The following is a 17,265-nucleotide window of genomic DNA, read 5'->3' on the forward strand; positions in this document are numbered from 1 at the left end:
AGGCATCCAAGATGGCGATGCCCAGTGCATCATGGGGCCTCTAGGGGTGTCCCTAGCCTGCATCATCATAGGGGCAAGCTAGGGTCACCCAATCTGAGCCTCCCACCCTAAAAAAAAAATTAATAATAAAATACCCCATTTGTCTGATCATGTCAATATTTGTAAATATTGACTATGATCAGTGTGGATCTCCCTCCCTCTCCTCACTTGCCATTTTGTTTTAGAGAGAGAGAGACCTGTATTTAGCAGAGAGAGAGATTTATTTCTTTTATTTGTTAAAAAATATAGAACCAAAGGCTCTTTTCAGAGCCATTAACCCCTAGCTTGCCAGTGATCACTATATATCACTGGCAGTAACATAGGTGCACTTTTTTTTTTGCTGCATTTTGCTGTCTGTGCATTTTTTTAGGGGTTAATTTTGTTGTAATTTTTTAAAAACCCAAAGGCTCTTTTCAGAAACATTTAGTTAATTTAATTTAATTTTCAGAGCCATTAACCCCTAGCTTGCCAGTGATCACTATATATCACTGGCAGTAGCATAGGTGCACTTTTTTTTTTGCTGCATTTTGCTGTCTGTGCATTTTTTTAGGGGTTAATTTTGTTGTTGTAATTTTTTAAAAACCCAAAGGCTCTTTTCAGAAACATTTAGTTAATTTAATTTTCAGAGCCATTAACCCCTAGCTTGCCAGTGATCGCTATAAATCACTGGCAGTTGCATAGCTGTACTTTTTTGCTGTCTGCGCATTTTTTTAGGGGTTAATTTTGTTGTTGTAATTTTTTAAAAACCCAAAGGCTCTTTTCAGAAACATTTAGTTAATTTAATTTTCAGAGCCATTAACCCCTAGCTTGCCAGTGATCGCTATAAATCACTGGCAGTTGCATAGCTGTACTTTTTTGCTGTCTGTGCATTTTTTTTAGGGGTTAATTTTGTTGTTGTAATTTTTTAAAAACCCAAAGGCTCTTTTCAGAAACATTTAGTTAATTTAATTTAATTTTCAGAGCCATTAACCCCTAGCTTGCCAGTGATCGCTATAAATCACTGGCAGTAGCATAGCTGTACTTTTTTGCTAGTTAATTTAGTTAATTAATTTAGTTAATTTAATTTTTTTTAGTAATTGTTTTCTGTGACAGATACAAAAATGTCACAGAAAAGATATAGTGCTGAGGAGGCGTATGCCATCCTTGCGTCAGAGTCAGATGCCTCTATTTCTGACTCAGACCCCAATTTTGACCCTGCCATGTGCTCAGATACATCACTAGATGCAGTCTCAACTGATAGTGATGTATCTGTGGCTGCCAGCCCCCCTGCTAGCCCCCCTGCCAGAAGGAGGCGTGTTGCTGCCATTGCTGCTGAAGAGTGGGTAATGCCTCATCTCCAGAGGCCAGATATCCCACCCTTCACAGCAAATGCTGGCATAAATATAGATGTGGCAGGTTTTAGCCCCCAGCAGTTTCTGGAAGTGTTTCTGGGCGATGATATATTGGGGAACATTGTCGCCCAAACTAATTTATATGCCCATCAGTTCCGTGCTGCAAAGCCTGGAACATATTTGGCAAAGCAGCAATGGGCCCCCATCAATGTGCCAGAATTCAAAAAATTCTGGGCATTGACTATGCTGATGGGCATCATAAAGAAACCCTCCATTCGCTCCTACTGGAGTACTAGCCCCATCTGCTCTACCCCCATTTTCTCCCAGACTATGTCGAGGAAGAGGTATGAAATGATTCTGCATTTCATGCACTTCAGCGACAAAAGCCTGTGCCCCCCTAGGGAGCATCCCCAATTTGACAGGCTGTATAAAATCCGCCCCCTGATAACCCACTTTTCTGCCAGGTTTGCAGAGGCTTATACACTTGGAAGGAATATATGCGTTGATGAATCCCTAATGAAGTATAAGGGAAGGCTGGGATTCAAGCAGTATATTCCTTCCAAACGCTCCAGATATGGGGTAAAGGTGTATAAGCTCTGTGACAGCGAGACTGGGTATACTCAGGCCTTCCGGGTGTATGAGGGAAAGGATAGCCACCTTGACCCTCCAGGTTGCCCAGAACATATGGGAACCACTGGCAAGATTGTCTGGGACCTGATATTACCCCTAATGAACAAAGGGTATCACTTGTACTTAGACAATTTTTATACAAGTGTCCTTTTGTTCAAGCTACTGTATTGCTTTGATACAGTAGCTTGCGGTACAATTAAAAAGAACCGTGCAGGTTTCCCAGGACAGCTTGTACGCACCCGGCTACGAAGGGGGGAGACCTCAGCTCTGCGCCAAGAGGAGCTGTTGGCACTGAAGTACAGAGACAAGAAGGATGTATACCTTCTTACCACCATCCACACAGAGAGGACGGTGGCGGTTTCTGTACGTGGCAGAGCTGAGATCATAAGGAAGCCAGTGTGCATCAAGTCTTATAACCGGCATATGGGTGGGGTTGATCTGGCTGATCAGCTGCTGCAGCCCTACCTAATTATGCGGAAGACAAGGGCCTGGTACAAAAAGGTTGCAATTTACCTAATGCAGATTGCAACCCACAACGCTTTTTTGTTGTTCAAAAAAGCAAACCCCAGAGTTAAAAAGACTTTTTTACAGTTTCAGCTCCAGATTATTACGGGGATTTTGTACCATGATGCACCTGCTCCCCGGGCGGTGATGGGAGAGAGCAGAGTTGGGGCTACCCATTTTATTTTTAAAATCCCCCCTACTGCCACAAAGCAGAAACCACAAAAAAAATGCAGAGTCTGTACCAAGAGGGGGAAGAGAAGGGACACCATATATCACTGTCCTGATTGCCCTGGACAGCCTGCACTCTGCATTGGGGACTGCTTCAAGCGGTACCATACAATGGTCAATTTTTAAAAAAATAAATACATTTGCTGTTACATACACATATATATATATATATATATATATATATATATATATATATATATATATTTTTTTTTTTTGGTTATGTTTACAGTTAGATGTTTTTTTGTTTTTTTTACTTTTACTGTGCCAGATTTTTACATTTCACTACTCTATTTTTTTCTAAAATTGGGCCTGTTTTTTTTTAACCAAAACCCCTGTCAAACCTATGCATGGGGGACATAGGTGTTCTCAGGGTGCCTTGCAGAAAACAACCTGAAGTATGTTTTTGTAATAACTTACAACAGTCTCTCCTAAATTATAGTCAAAAAGCAATGTGTCTGTAAAAATGAAAATTGAAAAATTACCACCATACACTTTCTCCAATTTTTTGGGCTAAAACGGTTGCTTCAAAGGCATCAAAGCACACCATATACAATACCTTGGGGTGTCAACATTTAAAAAATATACACTTTCATGGCAATAAATAAAAGTGGGGTATGCGATAGGCCCCAAACTAAATATAGGCCTATCAGAAGAAATACTCTCATTTTTAATAACTAAAATCACAAGTCATAAAATTGTAACATAACCTTCCCAAAATCCTGGCAAACCTATGCATGGGGGGCATAGGTGTACTCAGGGTGCCTTGCAGAAAACAACCTGAAGTATTCTTTTGCAATAACTTACAACAGTCTCTCCTAAATCATAGTAAAAAAGCAATGTGTCTGTAACAATGAAAATTGAAAAATTACCACCATATACTTTCTCCAATTTTTTGGGCTAAAACGGTTGCATCAAAGTCATCAAACCACTCCATGTATAATACCTTGGGGGGTCAACTTTTTAAATATAATCACATTTATGGAAAACAAATAAATTGGGGTATGTTAAAAGACCCCCAAAAAAGACGATAGGCAAAGAAAATATGTTAAATGTGAAAAAAAATCACAAACACATGTCAGACATTTGGCATTGCACCGCCCAAACAAGCCACCAAACCTATGCATAGGTGGTATCACTGAACTCAAGAGATGTTGGTGACCACATATTGGTGTCTTCTTTGGTAGTAACACATAACAGGAGCTGTGAATCCATGTCTAAAGTACAATGTATGTGAAAAATAACACAAAGAAATGAATGCCCAATAGTTTGACAAAGACTAGTGGTTGAATTAGTGTATGGAAAGTGTTAAAACACCTGCATTTGAAATACCCTAGGATGTCTACTTTTCAAAAATATATGGTTTTATGGGGGTAAATTACATTGGCCGGCTTCAGAAATGTCTTAAATAGAACATGGGTGCATGGGATGTGAAAATGGGAAGTGTAAAAAATGGAATGCGCTTCCTAAAAATAAGGCCTTCTAGCCCCCAGAGAACCCAACACACCTATACATGGGTGGTATCAATGTACTCAGGAGATGTTGTTGAACACATATTGAGGTGTTTTTTGGCAGTAACACATAACAGGAACTGAGAATCCATGCCTAAAGTACAATGTCTGTGAAAAATAACACAAAAAAATGACTACCCAAAAGTTTGACAAAGACTGGTGGTTAAATAAGTTCATGGAAAGTGTGAAAATACCAGCATTTGAAATACCCTAGGGTGTCTACGTTTCAAAAATATATGGTTTTATGGGGGTAAATTCCATTGGCCAGCTTCAGAAATATCACAAATAGGACATGGGTGCATGATGACCGATGTGAAAATTCCAAGTTGAAAAACTGGAATGCGCTTCCTAAAATTAAGGCCTTTTAGCCCCCAGAGAACCCGACACACCTATACATGGGTGGTATCACTGTACTCAGGAGATGTTGTTGAACACATATTGAGGTGTTTTTTGGCAGTAACACATAACAGGAACTGAGAATCCATGCCTAAAGTACAATGTGTGTGAAAAATAACACAAAAAAAATGACTACCCAAAAGTTTGACAAAGACTGGTGGTTGAATTAGTGCATGGAAAGTGTTAAAATACAAGCATTTGAAATACCCTAGGGTGTCTACTTTTCAAAAATATATGGTTTGATGGGGGTAAATTCCATTGACCAGCTTCAGAAATGTCCCAAATAGGACATGGGTGCATGATGACCGATGTGAAAATTCCAAGTTAAAAAACTGGAATGCGCTCCCTAAAAATAAGAGCTTTTAGCCCCTTGAGAACCCGACACACCTATACATGGGTGGTATCACTGTACCCAGGAGATGCTGCTGAAGACACATGAGGGTGTTATTTGGCAGTAACCCTTAATATTATCAGTAAATGTATTCTTAAATTGCTATTTTGTCAAAAAATCAAATTTTTTTTTCCCCCCCCAAACTTTGGCATAGATTGGTGGTAAAATGGTTGCTTGAAAAAAGTCAAAATACCCCAAGTTTAATACCTTAGGTTGTCTTCTTTTAAAAAATATATACATTTGAAGGGTTATTCAGGGATTCATGACAGATATTGGTGTTACAATGTAACTATCGCCAATTTTGAAAAAACATGGTTTTGAAATAGCAAAGTGCTACTTGTACTTATTGCCCTATAACTTGCAAAGAACATGTAAACATTGGGTATTTATAAACTCAGGACAAAATTTAGAAACTGTTTAGCATTGGTATTTTATGGTGGTTGTAGATGTGTAAGAGATTTTGGGGCTCAAAGTTAGAAAAAGTGCATTTTTTTTTTCATTTTTTCCTCATATTTTATATATTTTTTTATAGTAAATTATAAGATATGATGAAAATAATCATATCTTTAGAAAGTCCATTTAATGGCGAGAAAAACAGTATATAATATGTGTGGGTACAGTAAATGAGTAAGAGGAAAATTACAGTTAAACACAAACATCGCAGAAATGCAAAAATAGCCTTGGTCCCAGATGGTCAACAAATTGAAAAGTGGTCTGGTCACTAAGGGGTTAAAAATCTATGTATAAAAAAACAACATATTTAAACTTAAAATAAGGAAACAAAACCCTGCAGATGGTTCTGTAGCTTTTGCCTACTGCTTTTTCAAAGGCACAAAAAATGGGGCAAAAAAAAGGATATTGGGAAAACTTTTTATTTATGTATTTGAAAGTGTTTCATGTCCTTTAAAAAAAAAAAAAAAAAAAACAGGAAACCTAACATTTATCTTTCATGATTCAGATAGAGCAGCAATTTTAAACTTTCTAATTTACCTCTATCTAATTTTTCTTTCTTTTCTTGGTATATTTAGTTGAAAAGCAGGGACTTAAGTTCAGGAGTGTGCACGTGCCTGGAGCACTATACGGCAGCAGTTTGTCAAGAATGTTATCCATTAGCATGAGCACTAGATGGCAGCACTATTTCCTACCATGTAGGGCTTCTTCAACAAAGAATACCATGGGAATGAAGAAAATTTAATAGAAGTAAATTAGACCTTTTAAAAAACAAACAAACAAAAAAAAACATACTCTGTCTGAATCACAAAATAAATGTTTTGGGTTGTTCTATCCCTTTAAGGATATTGGTTATGTTAGGATATAAATGGAAGTTGCATCTGCAGCAGGCTGTTAATCTGAAACTGTTAATATAGACGTTTACCTCTGCTCTAGTAACTTATTTATACAGTCGTATATTATATGCATTTAAATGTGTTATCATAATGTATATACAGTAATATAAATGTATTATTTCTATACTATACAGTAATATAAATGTGTTATCATAATGTATATACAGTAATATAAATGTATTATTTCTATACTATACAGTAATATAAATGTGTTATCATAATGTATATACAGTAATATAAATGTATTATTTCTATACTATACAGTAATATAAATGTGTTATCATAATGTATATACAGTAATATAAATGTGTTATCATAATGTATATACAGTAATATAAATGTATTATTTCTATACTATACAGTAATATAAATGTATTATTTCTATACTATACAGTAATATAAATGTGTTATCATAATGTATATACAGTAATATAAATGTATTATTTCTATACTATACAGTAATATAAATGTGTTATCATAATGTATATACAGTAATGTAAATGTATTTATTATTTCTATACTATACAGTAATGTAAATGTATTTATTTCTATACTATACAGTAATATAAATGTGTTATCATAATATATATACAGTAATATAAATGTGTTATTTCTATACTATACAGTAATATAAATCTATTTATTATTTCTATACTATACAGTAATATAAATGTATTTATTTCAATACTATACAGTAATATAAATGTATTTATTTCAATACTATACAGTAATATAAATGTTATCATAATATATATACAGTAATATAAATGTATTTATTATTTCTATACTATACAGTAATATAAATGCATTTATTTCTATACTATACAGTAATATAAATGTTATCATAATATATATACAGTAATATAAATGTATTTATTATTTCTATACTATACAGTAATATAAATGTATTATTTCTATACTATACAGTAATATAAATCTATTTATTATTTCTATACTATACAGTAATATAAATGTATTATTTCTATACTATACAGTAATATAAATCTATTTATTATTTCTATACTATACAGTAATATAAATCTATTTATTTTTTCTATACTATACAGTAATATAAATGTATTTATTTCTATACTATACAGTAATATAAATGTTATCATAATATATATACAGTAATATAAATGTATTTATTATTTATATACTATACAGTAATATAAATGCATTTATTTCTATACTATACAGTAATGTAAATGTATTTATTATTTCTATACTATACAGTAATGTAAATGTATTTATTTCTATACTATACAGTAATATAAATGTGTTATCATAATATATATACAGTAATATAAATGCATTTATTATTTCTATACTATACAGTAATATAAAACTTGATATGTGGAAATTTATATATTTTAGTCATATCTCAAAGTATTTGTTTTTTATTATTATTGTCTATTTTTGTGTTCATTTTTTTTTTTTTAAAGATATTAAATGTACATTATACTCGTATGCTAAATCACTTGAAACTGATGCAGTATAACTGTAAAAAGCTGACAGGAAAATATAACCTGAGCATCTCTATGTAAAAAAGGAAGATATTTTACCTCACAATCTCCTCAGCTCAGCAGACTAAGTTCTGTGTAAAAAGTTATACTCGGCTGCTCCCAGCTGCAGGTAAAAAAAAATAAAAAAAAAAATGAAGAAATGAACAGCAGCAAATCGGCATCAGCAGTGCTGAGGTCATGAACTCTTTTACTGTGATCTCATGAGATTTGACTTAACTCTCATGAGATTTCATTGTAAACTTCCCTAATCTGAATAGGGAAATAATATGAGAGTGCACGAGGCTCATCCTTTCAGATGTCCCAGGACAAACACACTAATATGCTGCTTAGAAGTCCTGTACAATGGGATGTGGCTACTGAGGAACTTTTGAGGTAAAATATCTTTCTTTTTTACATAGAGATGTTCAGGTGATATTTTCTAGTCAGCTTTTTACAGCTATACTGCATCACTTTCAAGTGTTTAAACATTTGGGTATTATGGCCCTTTAAGCATGTGATTCGGTTTTTTTTTCTTCAAGATGATTAAAATCAATTTCTCAACATTTCAAACAGAATGTACACTCCGTGAGTGTGACCATTTTTATCTGCTTGATTAATAAAGCTTCAGTTTATTTCCCCACGTTACTCTCAGACCTGTGCGCTGCTTATAGCTTGATCATGTGCTTTCTTATCACTTGGCACAGTATGTGATCATTCATTTTTAGGATCTTTTACTCTAACAGCAACAATCATTTCTTTTAACTGGTGTAGATAATTACACAGTAATAACCAATAATCATTCTATTATATTTACTGGTGTAGATAATTATAGCAATTGCCACTCTTTGAATGATTTTATCACGCAAGTTACTGCTATGATTTTGGATAGTAATGTTAAACACTTTTTTAGCTTTAACTTTTTAAGTCTGGTAAAGACATTTTATAATTTCACAGTATTCAGTCCCACTAAATATCTGCATGAACTAGACCCAGATATTGCACAATGCACCTAGTGATCTCATCATCATACATATAAAAATGACCAGCAGGGAAATATGAGGTTTCTATAGATACGAATCATGTTGAATCACATCAGTGATATTTTCTTAAGCTTATTGACCTTGGTGCATATATTAAGCCATCCTTTTTTGTTAACTGTTCAGTTAAAGTGCTTTTTTCAGATTCTAGGGACATGTGAATTGCAAATCACATGCGCGCGTGATAATGAAGAGCAGAGACGTAACCATAGAAATAAATTGTGAGGTTACACTAAGTGTAGTGCATCTGCTGTACCTTCACTCAACGTTGGAAGAATGTTTTGAAAATAATTGACAAGTGTTGCATTAAAGGGACACTAAACCCCAATTTTTTTTCTTTCATGATTCAGATAGAGCATGCAATTTTAAGCAACTTTCTAACTTACTCCTATTATCAATTTTTCTTCGTTCTCTTGCTATCTTTATTTGAAAAAGAATGCATCTAAGCTAAGGAGCCAGACAAATTTTGGTTGAGACCCTGGACAGCTCTTGTTTATTGGTGCTGTCCAATCAGCAAGGACAACCCAGGTTGTTCACCAAAAAATGGGCCGGCATCTAAAATTACATTCTTGCTTTTCAAATAAAGATTCCAAGAGAATGAAGACATTTTGATAATGGGAGTAAATTTGAAAGTTGCTTAAAATCGCATGCTCTATCTGACTCATGAAAGAAAAAATTTGGGTTCAGTGTCCCTTTAACAAAGTGATGTGAATGGTGTCCTAATTTTTATACTGTGCTAAAAAAATGAAGGACCAAAAGCAATCATACTGATTACAACATATGTTAATGGTTTTTGTATGTCAAATAAACCTGAAAATAAAGGGTGACTGAAGTGTTTCCAGTAGCACGCAAAGGTGGGTTATAAACCCTGTAAAGATTATGTAGAAGTCATATCTAAGTTTATCGCAGACAAGTGTACTGTTTGCTGTGCCAGAATTGGTTCTTATTAAAATCCATTATTGTATATTAAAGGGACACAAAACCCAATTTTTTTTATTTCATTATTCAGATAGAGCATGCAAATTTTCTTCTCTTGGTATCTTTTGTTAAAAAGCAGGGGCATAAACTCAGAAGCGTGCATGTCTGAAACAATATATGGCAGTACCTTTGCTACAATGTCATCCCTTTGCAAGAGCACTAGATGGCAGCACTATTTCATGCCATGCAATGCTCCAGACTCCCACCTAGGTATCTCTTGAATAAATATAAAAACATTTGAAACTTTTTTTTTTAAATTGTATTCTATTTCTGAATAACAAAATAAATGTATTGGGTTTCATATCCCTTTAAGACCAGAGATAATGCTCTTAGAAAAACTAAAACTAGATACCTAACCTAGGATTAATTGAATTTCTGTTTAATTTTGATTTGAAGGCCTGGTTAAGCTATGCAGAAAGGGGACTAAATACACTAAACTAGTTTTTATACACATAGTATTGAGGTTATCCTCAGTCTCCCTCTAGTCATGGATGCCGCTATATTCAAATCGAACTTTCATTGCATTCCAGTGCTGCGGTGTTTGAATATGCACAGCAACTCTCCTTAAAGGGACAGGAAACCCCACATTTTTCTTTCATGATTTAGATGGAACATACAATTTAAAGCAAATTTCCAATGTACTTCAATGATCAAATTTGATTAATTCTATTGTTACTGTTTGCTGAAAGAAAAGTATTGCATTATAAAATACATAATACAGTCATTAAGTACTTTTTTGCAGTTGTCATTATAATTGTTAGGTGTTACTGGTGTATATTCAACATATTGTGCAGAGCTATTTCAAATGGTAAATAAATCTGCAAGAATTCTTACAAAACAAAATTTAACAAACTAATACAAAAGAGTTTGGGGTGATTTATTTACTTTCCATCAAACGAGGCGTGGCCAACAGTCCTCAAGGGCCCATTAGCTCATGTACGTGCGTACAGATGTTTAATGGTATTTGGCTGAGAGCATGTAGTCTATTAAAAGCCTAGATATGCTTAAAAAGTCAAAGAAAACCCTAGGGAGAAAAATCACTTCAATCCTTTGACTTCCTTAAAAAGACTTGTATAGTTAAAAGAAAAATCTTTGTGGATGGTGCTGCTTCATTTCTTCCTATTCTAATAAATGACTGTCCTTTAAAGTGATAGTAAACCTTAACTAATCAAATGCCATATATGTAATCTTTGCCATTAAAAAATGTGTACCTTTTTTTTTTGTTTTTAATCCATTTGTGAAAGGGTTAAATTAGTTCATATAGTAATACTTCTATTGCAATGTTATGTTGGCCCACTTGGATGAACTTTTTTTTTTTTATAATGACAATTCTAGTGAACATCCAATCAACATATGTGTCGTATGACAATCTTGAAGTCCAGCCCCTTTAAATCCCTTAGAAAGCCTATGCAGGGAGTGGGTGGGACTGCTCTATACAATACAGTCCAGCCAAAAGAGTAAATGAAGGGGGGCGGAAGAACAGACAATACCAATTAGGATTATAAATCTTTTATTATAAAATATGTATACACTTAAAAACTGGAGCTCAGGAATCTTGAACTAGAGTGCAGAGTCAAAATTCCTCACTGTGATTGGATGAGAGCATGGGCCAGCAAGAACAGAAGCAGCTTGTAAATATCCATTTTTAACTTTTTTTTTTTTTCTTTCAGGATCTGTCAGCTGACTGGTGTTTATGGAGAGGGTGACTTCAGTGTAAAAAATGCCTGGACTTATTTAGTTATAATCAACAACATGTCACAACTGGTGAGTGTTTCTGGCTTCCAGTTATGTCGCATAACATTCTGGCTAAATCTGAGCATTGCTATATAACAAAACAGGGAATGCAAATATTTTTTTAAACCAGTGACGTGCAGTAAGAGGAGGCAGGGGAGGCAGCGCCTACTCTGTCAAATCAGAAGAAAAACATAATTTCTGTAAGAACTTACTTGATAAATTAATTTCTTTCATATTGGCAAGAGTTCATGAGCTAGTGACGTATGGGATATACAATCCTACCAGGAGGGGCAAAGTTTCCCAAACCTCAAAATGCCTATAAATACACCCCTCACCACACCCACAATTCAGTTTAATAAATAGCCAAGTAGTGGGGTGATAGAAAAAGGAGTAAAAAGCTTCAAAAAAAGGAACTGGAAATAATTGTGCTTTATACAAGAAATCATAACCACCATAAAAAGAGGGGGTCTCATGGACTCTTGCGAATATGAAATGAATTTATCAGGTAAGTTCTTACATAAATTATGTTTTCTTTCATGTAATTGGCAACAGTCCATGAGCTTGTGACGTATGGGATAGTAATACCCAAGATGTGGAACTGCACAGAAGAGTCACTAGAGAGGGAGGGATAAAAAAATGTTCCTCATAATTGAAAAGAAAAAAACTTAAAACAAAAGCAGAGGAATCAAACTGAAACAGCTGACTGAAGAAATGTTCTACCAAAAACTGCATCTGAAGAGGCAAATTTATAAAAATGGTAGAATTTAGTAAATGTATGCAAAGAAGACCAAGTTGCGGATTTGCAAATCTGATCAACTGAAGCTTCATTCTTAAAAGCCCACGAAGTGGAGACTGATCTAGTCGAATGAGCTGTGATTCTCTGAGGCGGGGTCTGACCCGACTCAAAATAAGCCTGATGAATCAAAAGCTTTAACCAAGATGCCAAGGAAATGGCAGAAGCTTTCTGACCTTTCCTAGAACCAGAAAAGACAACACATAGACTAGAAGTCTTCCTGAAATCTTTAGTAGCTTCAACATAATATTTCAAAGCTCTTACAACATCCAGAGAATTTAAGGATCTCTCCAAATAATTCTTAGGATTAGGACACAAGGAAGGAACAACAATTTCCCTATTAATGTTGTTAGAATTCACAACCTTAGGTAGAAATTTAAATGAAGTCCGCAAAACTGCCTTATCCTGATGGAAAATCAGAAAAGGAGACTCGCAAGAAAGAGCAGATAATTCGGAAACTCTTCGAGCAGAAGAGATGGTCAAAAGGAACAATACTTTCCAAGAAAGTAGTTTAATGTCCAAAGAATGCATAGGCTCAAAAGGAAGAGCCTGTAAAGCCTTCAAAACCAAATTAAGACTCCCAAGGAGAAGAGATTGATTTAATGACAGGCTTGATACGGACCAAAGCCTGTACAAACAGTGAATATCAGGAAGTATAGCAATCTTTCTGTGAAATAAAACAGAGCGTAGATTTGTCCCTTCAAGGAACTTGCAGACAAGCCTTTATTCAAACCATCGTGAAGGAAACTGTAAAATGCTATGAATTCTAATAGAATGCCAGGAGAATTTATGAGAACACCATAAAATATAAATCTTCCAAACTCGATAATAAATCTTCCTAGAGACAGATTTACGAGCCTGTAACATAGTATCAATCACTGAGTCAGAGAAATCTCTATGACTAAGCACTAAGCGTTCAATATCCATACCTTCAAATTTAATAATTTGAGATCCTGATGGGAAAAACAGCCCTTGAGACAGAAGGTCTGGTCTTAAAGGAAGTGGCCAAGGTTGGCAACTGGACATCCGGACAAGATCCGCCTACCAGAACTTGTGAGACCATGATGGTGCTACCAGAAACACAAACGATCGTTCCATGATGATCTTGGAGATCACTCTTGGAAGAAGAACTAGAGGCAGGAAGATATAAGTAGGTTGGTAAAACCAAGAAACTGCTAACGTGTCCACTGACTCCGCCTGAGGATCCTTGGACCTGGACAGGTACCTGGGAAGTTTCTTGTTTAGATGTGAAGCCATCAGATCTATTTCTGGAAGACCCCATATCTGAACAATCTGAAAAAACACATCTGGATGGAGTGACCACTCCCCTGGATGTAAATTCTGACGGCTGAGATAATCCGCTTCCCAATTGTCTACACCTGGGATATATACCACAGAAATTAGACAAGAGTTGGATTCTGCCCAAGAAAGTATCCAATATACTTCTTTCATAGCTAGGGGATTGTGAGTCCCACCCTGATGATTGACATATGCCACAGTTGTGATATTGTCTGTCTGAAAACAAATGAATGGTTCTCTCTTCAACAAAGGCCAAACCTGAAAAGCCCTGAAAATAGCACAGAGTTCTAAAATATTGATTGGTTACCTCTCCTCTTGATATTTCCAAACCCCTTGTGTTGTCAGAGATCCCCATACAGCTCCCCAACCTGAAAGACTCGCATCTGTTGTGATCACAGTCCAGGTTGGACGAACAAAAGAGGCCCCTTGAACTATACAATGGTGATCTAACCACCAAGTCAGAGAGAGTCGAACATTGGGATTTAAGGATATTAATTGTGATATCTTTGTATAATCCCTGCACCATTGATTCAGCATACAAAACTGGAGAGGTCTCATATGAAAATGAGCAAAGGGGATCGCGTCCGATGCTGCAGTCATGAGACCTAAAACTTTCATGCACATAGCTACTGAAGGAAATGATTGAGGCTGAAACCAATTTTATTTGTCTTTTTTTTTCTGTTAGACACAGAGTCATGGACACTGAATCTATCTGGAAACCTAAAAAGGTGACCCTTGCCTGAGGAATCAAGGAACTCTTTGATAAATTGATCCTCCAACCATGTCTTTGAAGAAACAACACTAGTTGATTCATGTGAGATTCGGCAGAATGTAAAGGCAGAGCTAGTACCAAGATATCGTCCAAATAAGGAAACGCCACAATACCCTGTTCTCTGATTACAGAGAGTAGGGCACCGAGAACCTTTGAAAAGATCCTTGGAGCTGTCGCTAAGCCAAATGGAAGAGCGACAAATTGGTAATGCTTGTCTAGAAAAGAGAAGCTCTCCGAAACCGATTGTGGTCTGGATGAATTGGAATATGAAGATATACATCCTGTAAGTCTTTCATGGACATATAATGAACTTGCTGAACAAAAGGCAGAATAGTCCTTATAGTCAGCATCTTGAAAGTTGGCACTCTTACAAAACGATTCAAAATTTTCAGATCCAGAACTGGCCTGAATAAATTTTCTTTCTTTGGGACAATGAACAGATTTGAATAAAACCCCAGACCCTGTTCCTGAAACAGAACTTTTATGATTACCCCTGAAAGCTCTAGACCTGAAACACACTTCAGAAAAACCTGAGCCTTCACTGTATTTGCTGGGACGTGTGAGAGAAAAAATCTTCTCACAGGAAGTCTTACTCTGAATCCTATTCAATACCATTGAAAGACAATACTTTGAATCCATTGATTTTGGACAGAATCTGCCCAAATGGCTTTAAAATTTTTTAATCTGCCCCCCCCACCAGCTGAGCTGGAATGAGGGCCGCACCTTCATGCAGACTTGGGGGGCTGACTTTGGTTTCTTAAATGGCTTGGATTTATTCCAACTTGAAGAAGGTTTCCAATTGGAACCAGATTCTTTGGGGGAAGGATTGCCTTTCTGTTCCTTATTCTGTCGAAAACAATTAGAAGCTTTAGATTTACCCTTAGATCTCTTATCCTGAGGTAAAAAAAACTCCCTTTCTTCTGTTAAGTGTGATCAGTCCACGGGTCATCATTACTTGTGGGATATTAACTGCTCCCCTACAGGAAGTGCAAGAGGATTCACCCAGCAGAGTTGCTATATAGCTCCTCCCCTCTACGTCACCTCCAGTCATTCTCTTGCACCCAACGACTAGATAGGATGTGTGAGAGGACTATGGTGATATATTTAGTTTTTATATCTTCAATCAAAAGTTTGTTGTTTTATAATAGCACCGGAGTGTGTTATTCCTTCTCTGGTAGAATTTGAAGAAGAATCTACCTGAGTTTTTTTCTATGATTTTAGCCGGAGTAGTTAAGATCATATTGCTGTTTCTCGGCCATCTGAGGAGAGGCAAACTTCATATCAGGGGACAGCAGGCAGATTAATCTGCAAAGAGGTATGTAGCAGCTTATTATTTTCTGACATGGAATTGATGAGAAAATCCTGCCATACCGTTATAATGTAAACCCAGCCTTGAATGCAGTAGATGTAGCTGATATCAGGCTGTCATGTATGTATATTTTATACTTCTCTGGTTTTTAGACTGTATACATAGACTTAACCTAATTTGCAGGGACTTGCAATAGGTTTTAAATGACAATTAATTATTGAGGTAAAACGTTTTTTTGCTGGCATGTAAAAACGTTTTTTTCTCTGAGGTACTGGGTGAAAAAATGTTTTGGGCACTATTTTTCCACTTGGCAATAGTTTTGATTTAAATTAGAGCAGTTCACTGATCCCTCTCACTGTTATGTGTGGGGGGGAGGGGCCATTTTGGTGCTTTCACTATGCATCAGAAAAAACTCAGTCAGAGATTCATTTTCTTCCTGCATGATCCGGTTCATCTCTACAGAGTTCAGGGATCTCCAAAGCCTTTTTTGAGGGAAGTAATCATTACAGCAGAGCTGTGCTGATTGTATTGACTGTGATAAAAAAAAAAAAAAAAAAAAAAAAAACGTTTATTTGTGTATTTTTTTTCTGCTGCCTGGGTTAGTTATCATTTGCTGAGGGGAACAATCCTTTGCTAAAACTGTATATTCTGACAAAGATTGATGCTATAACTTAATTATTTTAACTGTTATAATATTTTTCTGTGCTTCTTAAAGGCACAGTTCGTTTTCATATTATTTGTAAATTACTTTGTAAAGTATTTCCAAGTTGCTGTTTATTTGCTAGTGTGTTAAACATGTCTGATTCAGAGGAATATCTCTGTGCTATATGTGTTAATGCCAAAGTGGAGCCCAATAGAAATTTATGTACTAAATGTATTGATGCTATTTTAAAAAACAGTCAATCTGTACAAATTGAACATATTTCACCAAACAACGAGGGGAGAGTTATGCCGACTAACTCGCCTCACGTGTCAGTACCTGCATCTCCCGCTCAGGAGGTGCGTGATATTGTAGCGCCGAGTACATCTGGGCGGCCATTACAAATCACATTACAAGATATGGCTACTGTTATGACTGAAGTTTTGGCTAAACTACCAGAACTAAGAGGTAAACGTGATCACTCTGGGGTGAGAACAGAGTGCGCTGATAATGCAAGGGCCATGTCTGATACTGCGTCACAGTTTGCAGAACGTGAAGACGGAGAGCTTCATTCTGTGGGTGACGGTTCTGATCCAAATAAACTGGACTCAGACATTTCAAATTTTAAATTTAAGCTTGAGAACCTCCGTGTGTTACTAGGGGAGGTATTAGCGGCTCTGAATGATTGTAACACAGTTGCAATCCCAGAAAAAATGTGTAGGTTGGATAAATATTTTTACTGACGTTTTTCCTATACCTAAGAGACTTACTGACATTGTTACTAAGGAGTGGGATAGACCCGGTGTGCCTTTCTCACCCCCTCCT

The 17,265-nt window shown here is 35.8% G+C and overlaps 1 protein-coding gene across 1 annotated transcript in view; it reads left to right on the top strand.

Annotated features, from left to right (window-relative positions):
* TMEM184C (transmembrane protein 184C) overlaps window positions 1–17,265 on the top strand; it is a 74,994-nt gene that overhangs the window by 19,803 nt on the left and 37,926 nt on the right. The window contains exon 6 of the mRNA XM_053703719.1: window positions 11,564–11,657. Within this exon, the coding sequence (XP_053559694.1) occupies window positions 11,564–11,657 (94 nt within the window). The remainder of the gene's footprint in view (window positions 1–11,563; window positions 11,658–17,265) is intronic.

This window comes from Bombina bombina, chromosome 2 (assembly GCF_027579735.1).
Source record: "Bombina bombina isolate aBomBom1 chromosome 2, aBomBom1.pri, whole genome shotgun sequence".
Taxonomy (NCBI): Eukaryota; Metazoa; Chordata; class Amphibia; order Anura; family Bombinatoridae; genus Bombina; species Bombina bombina.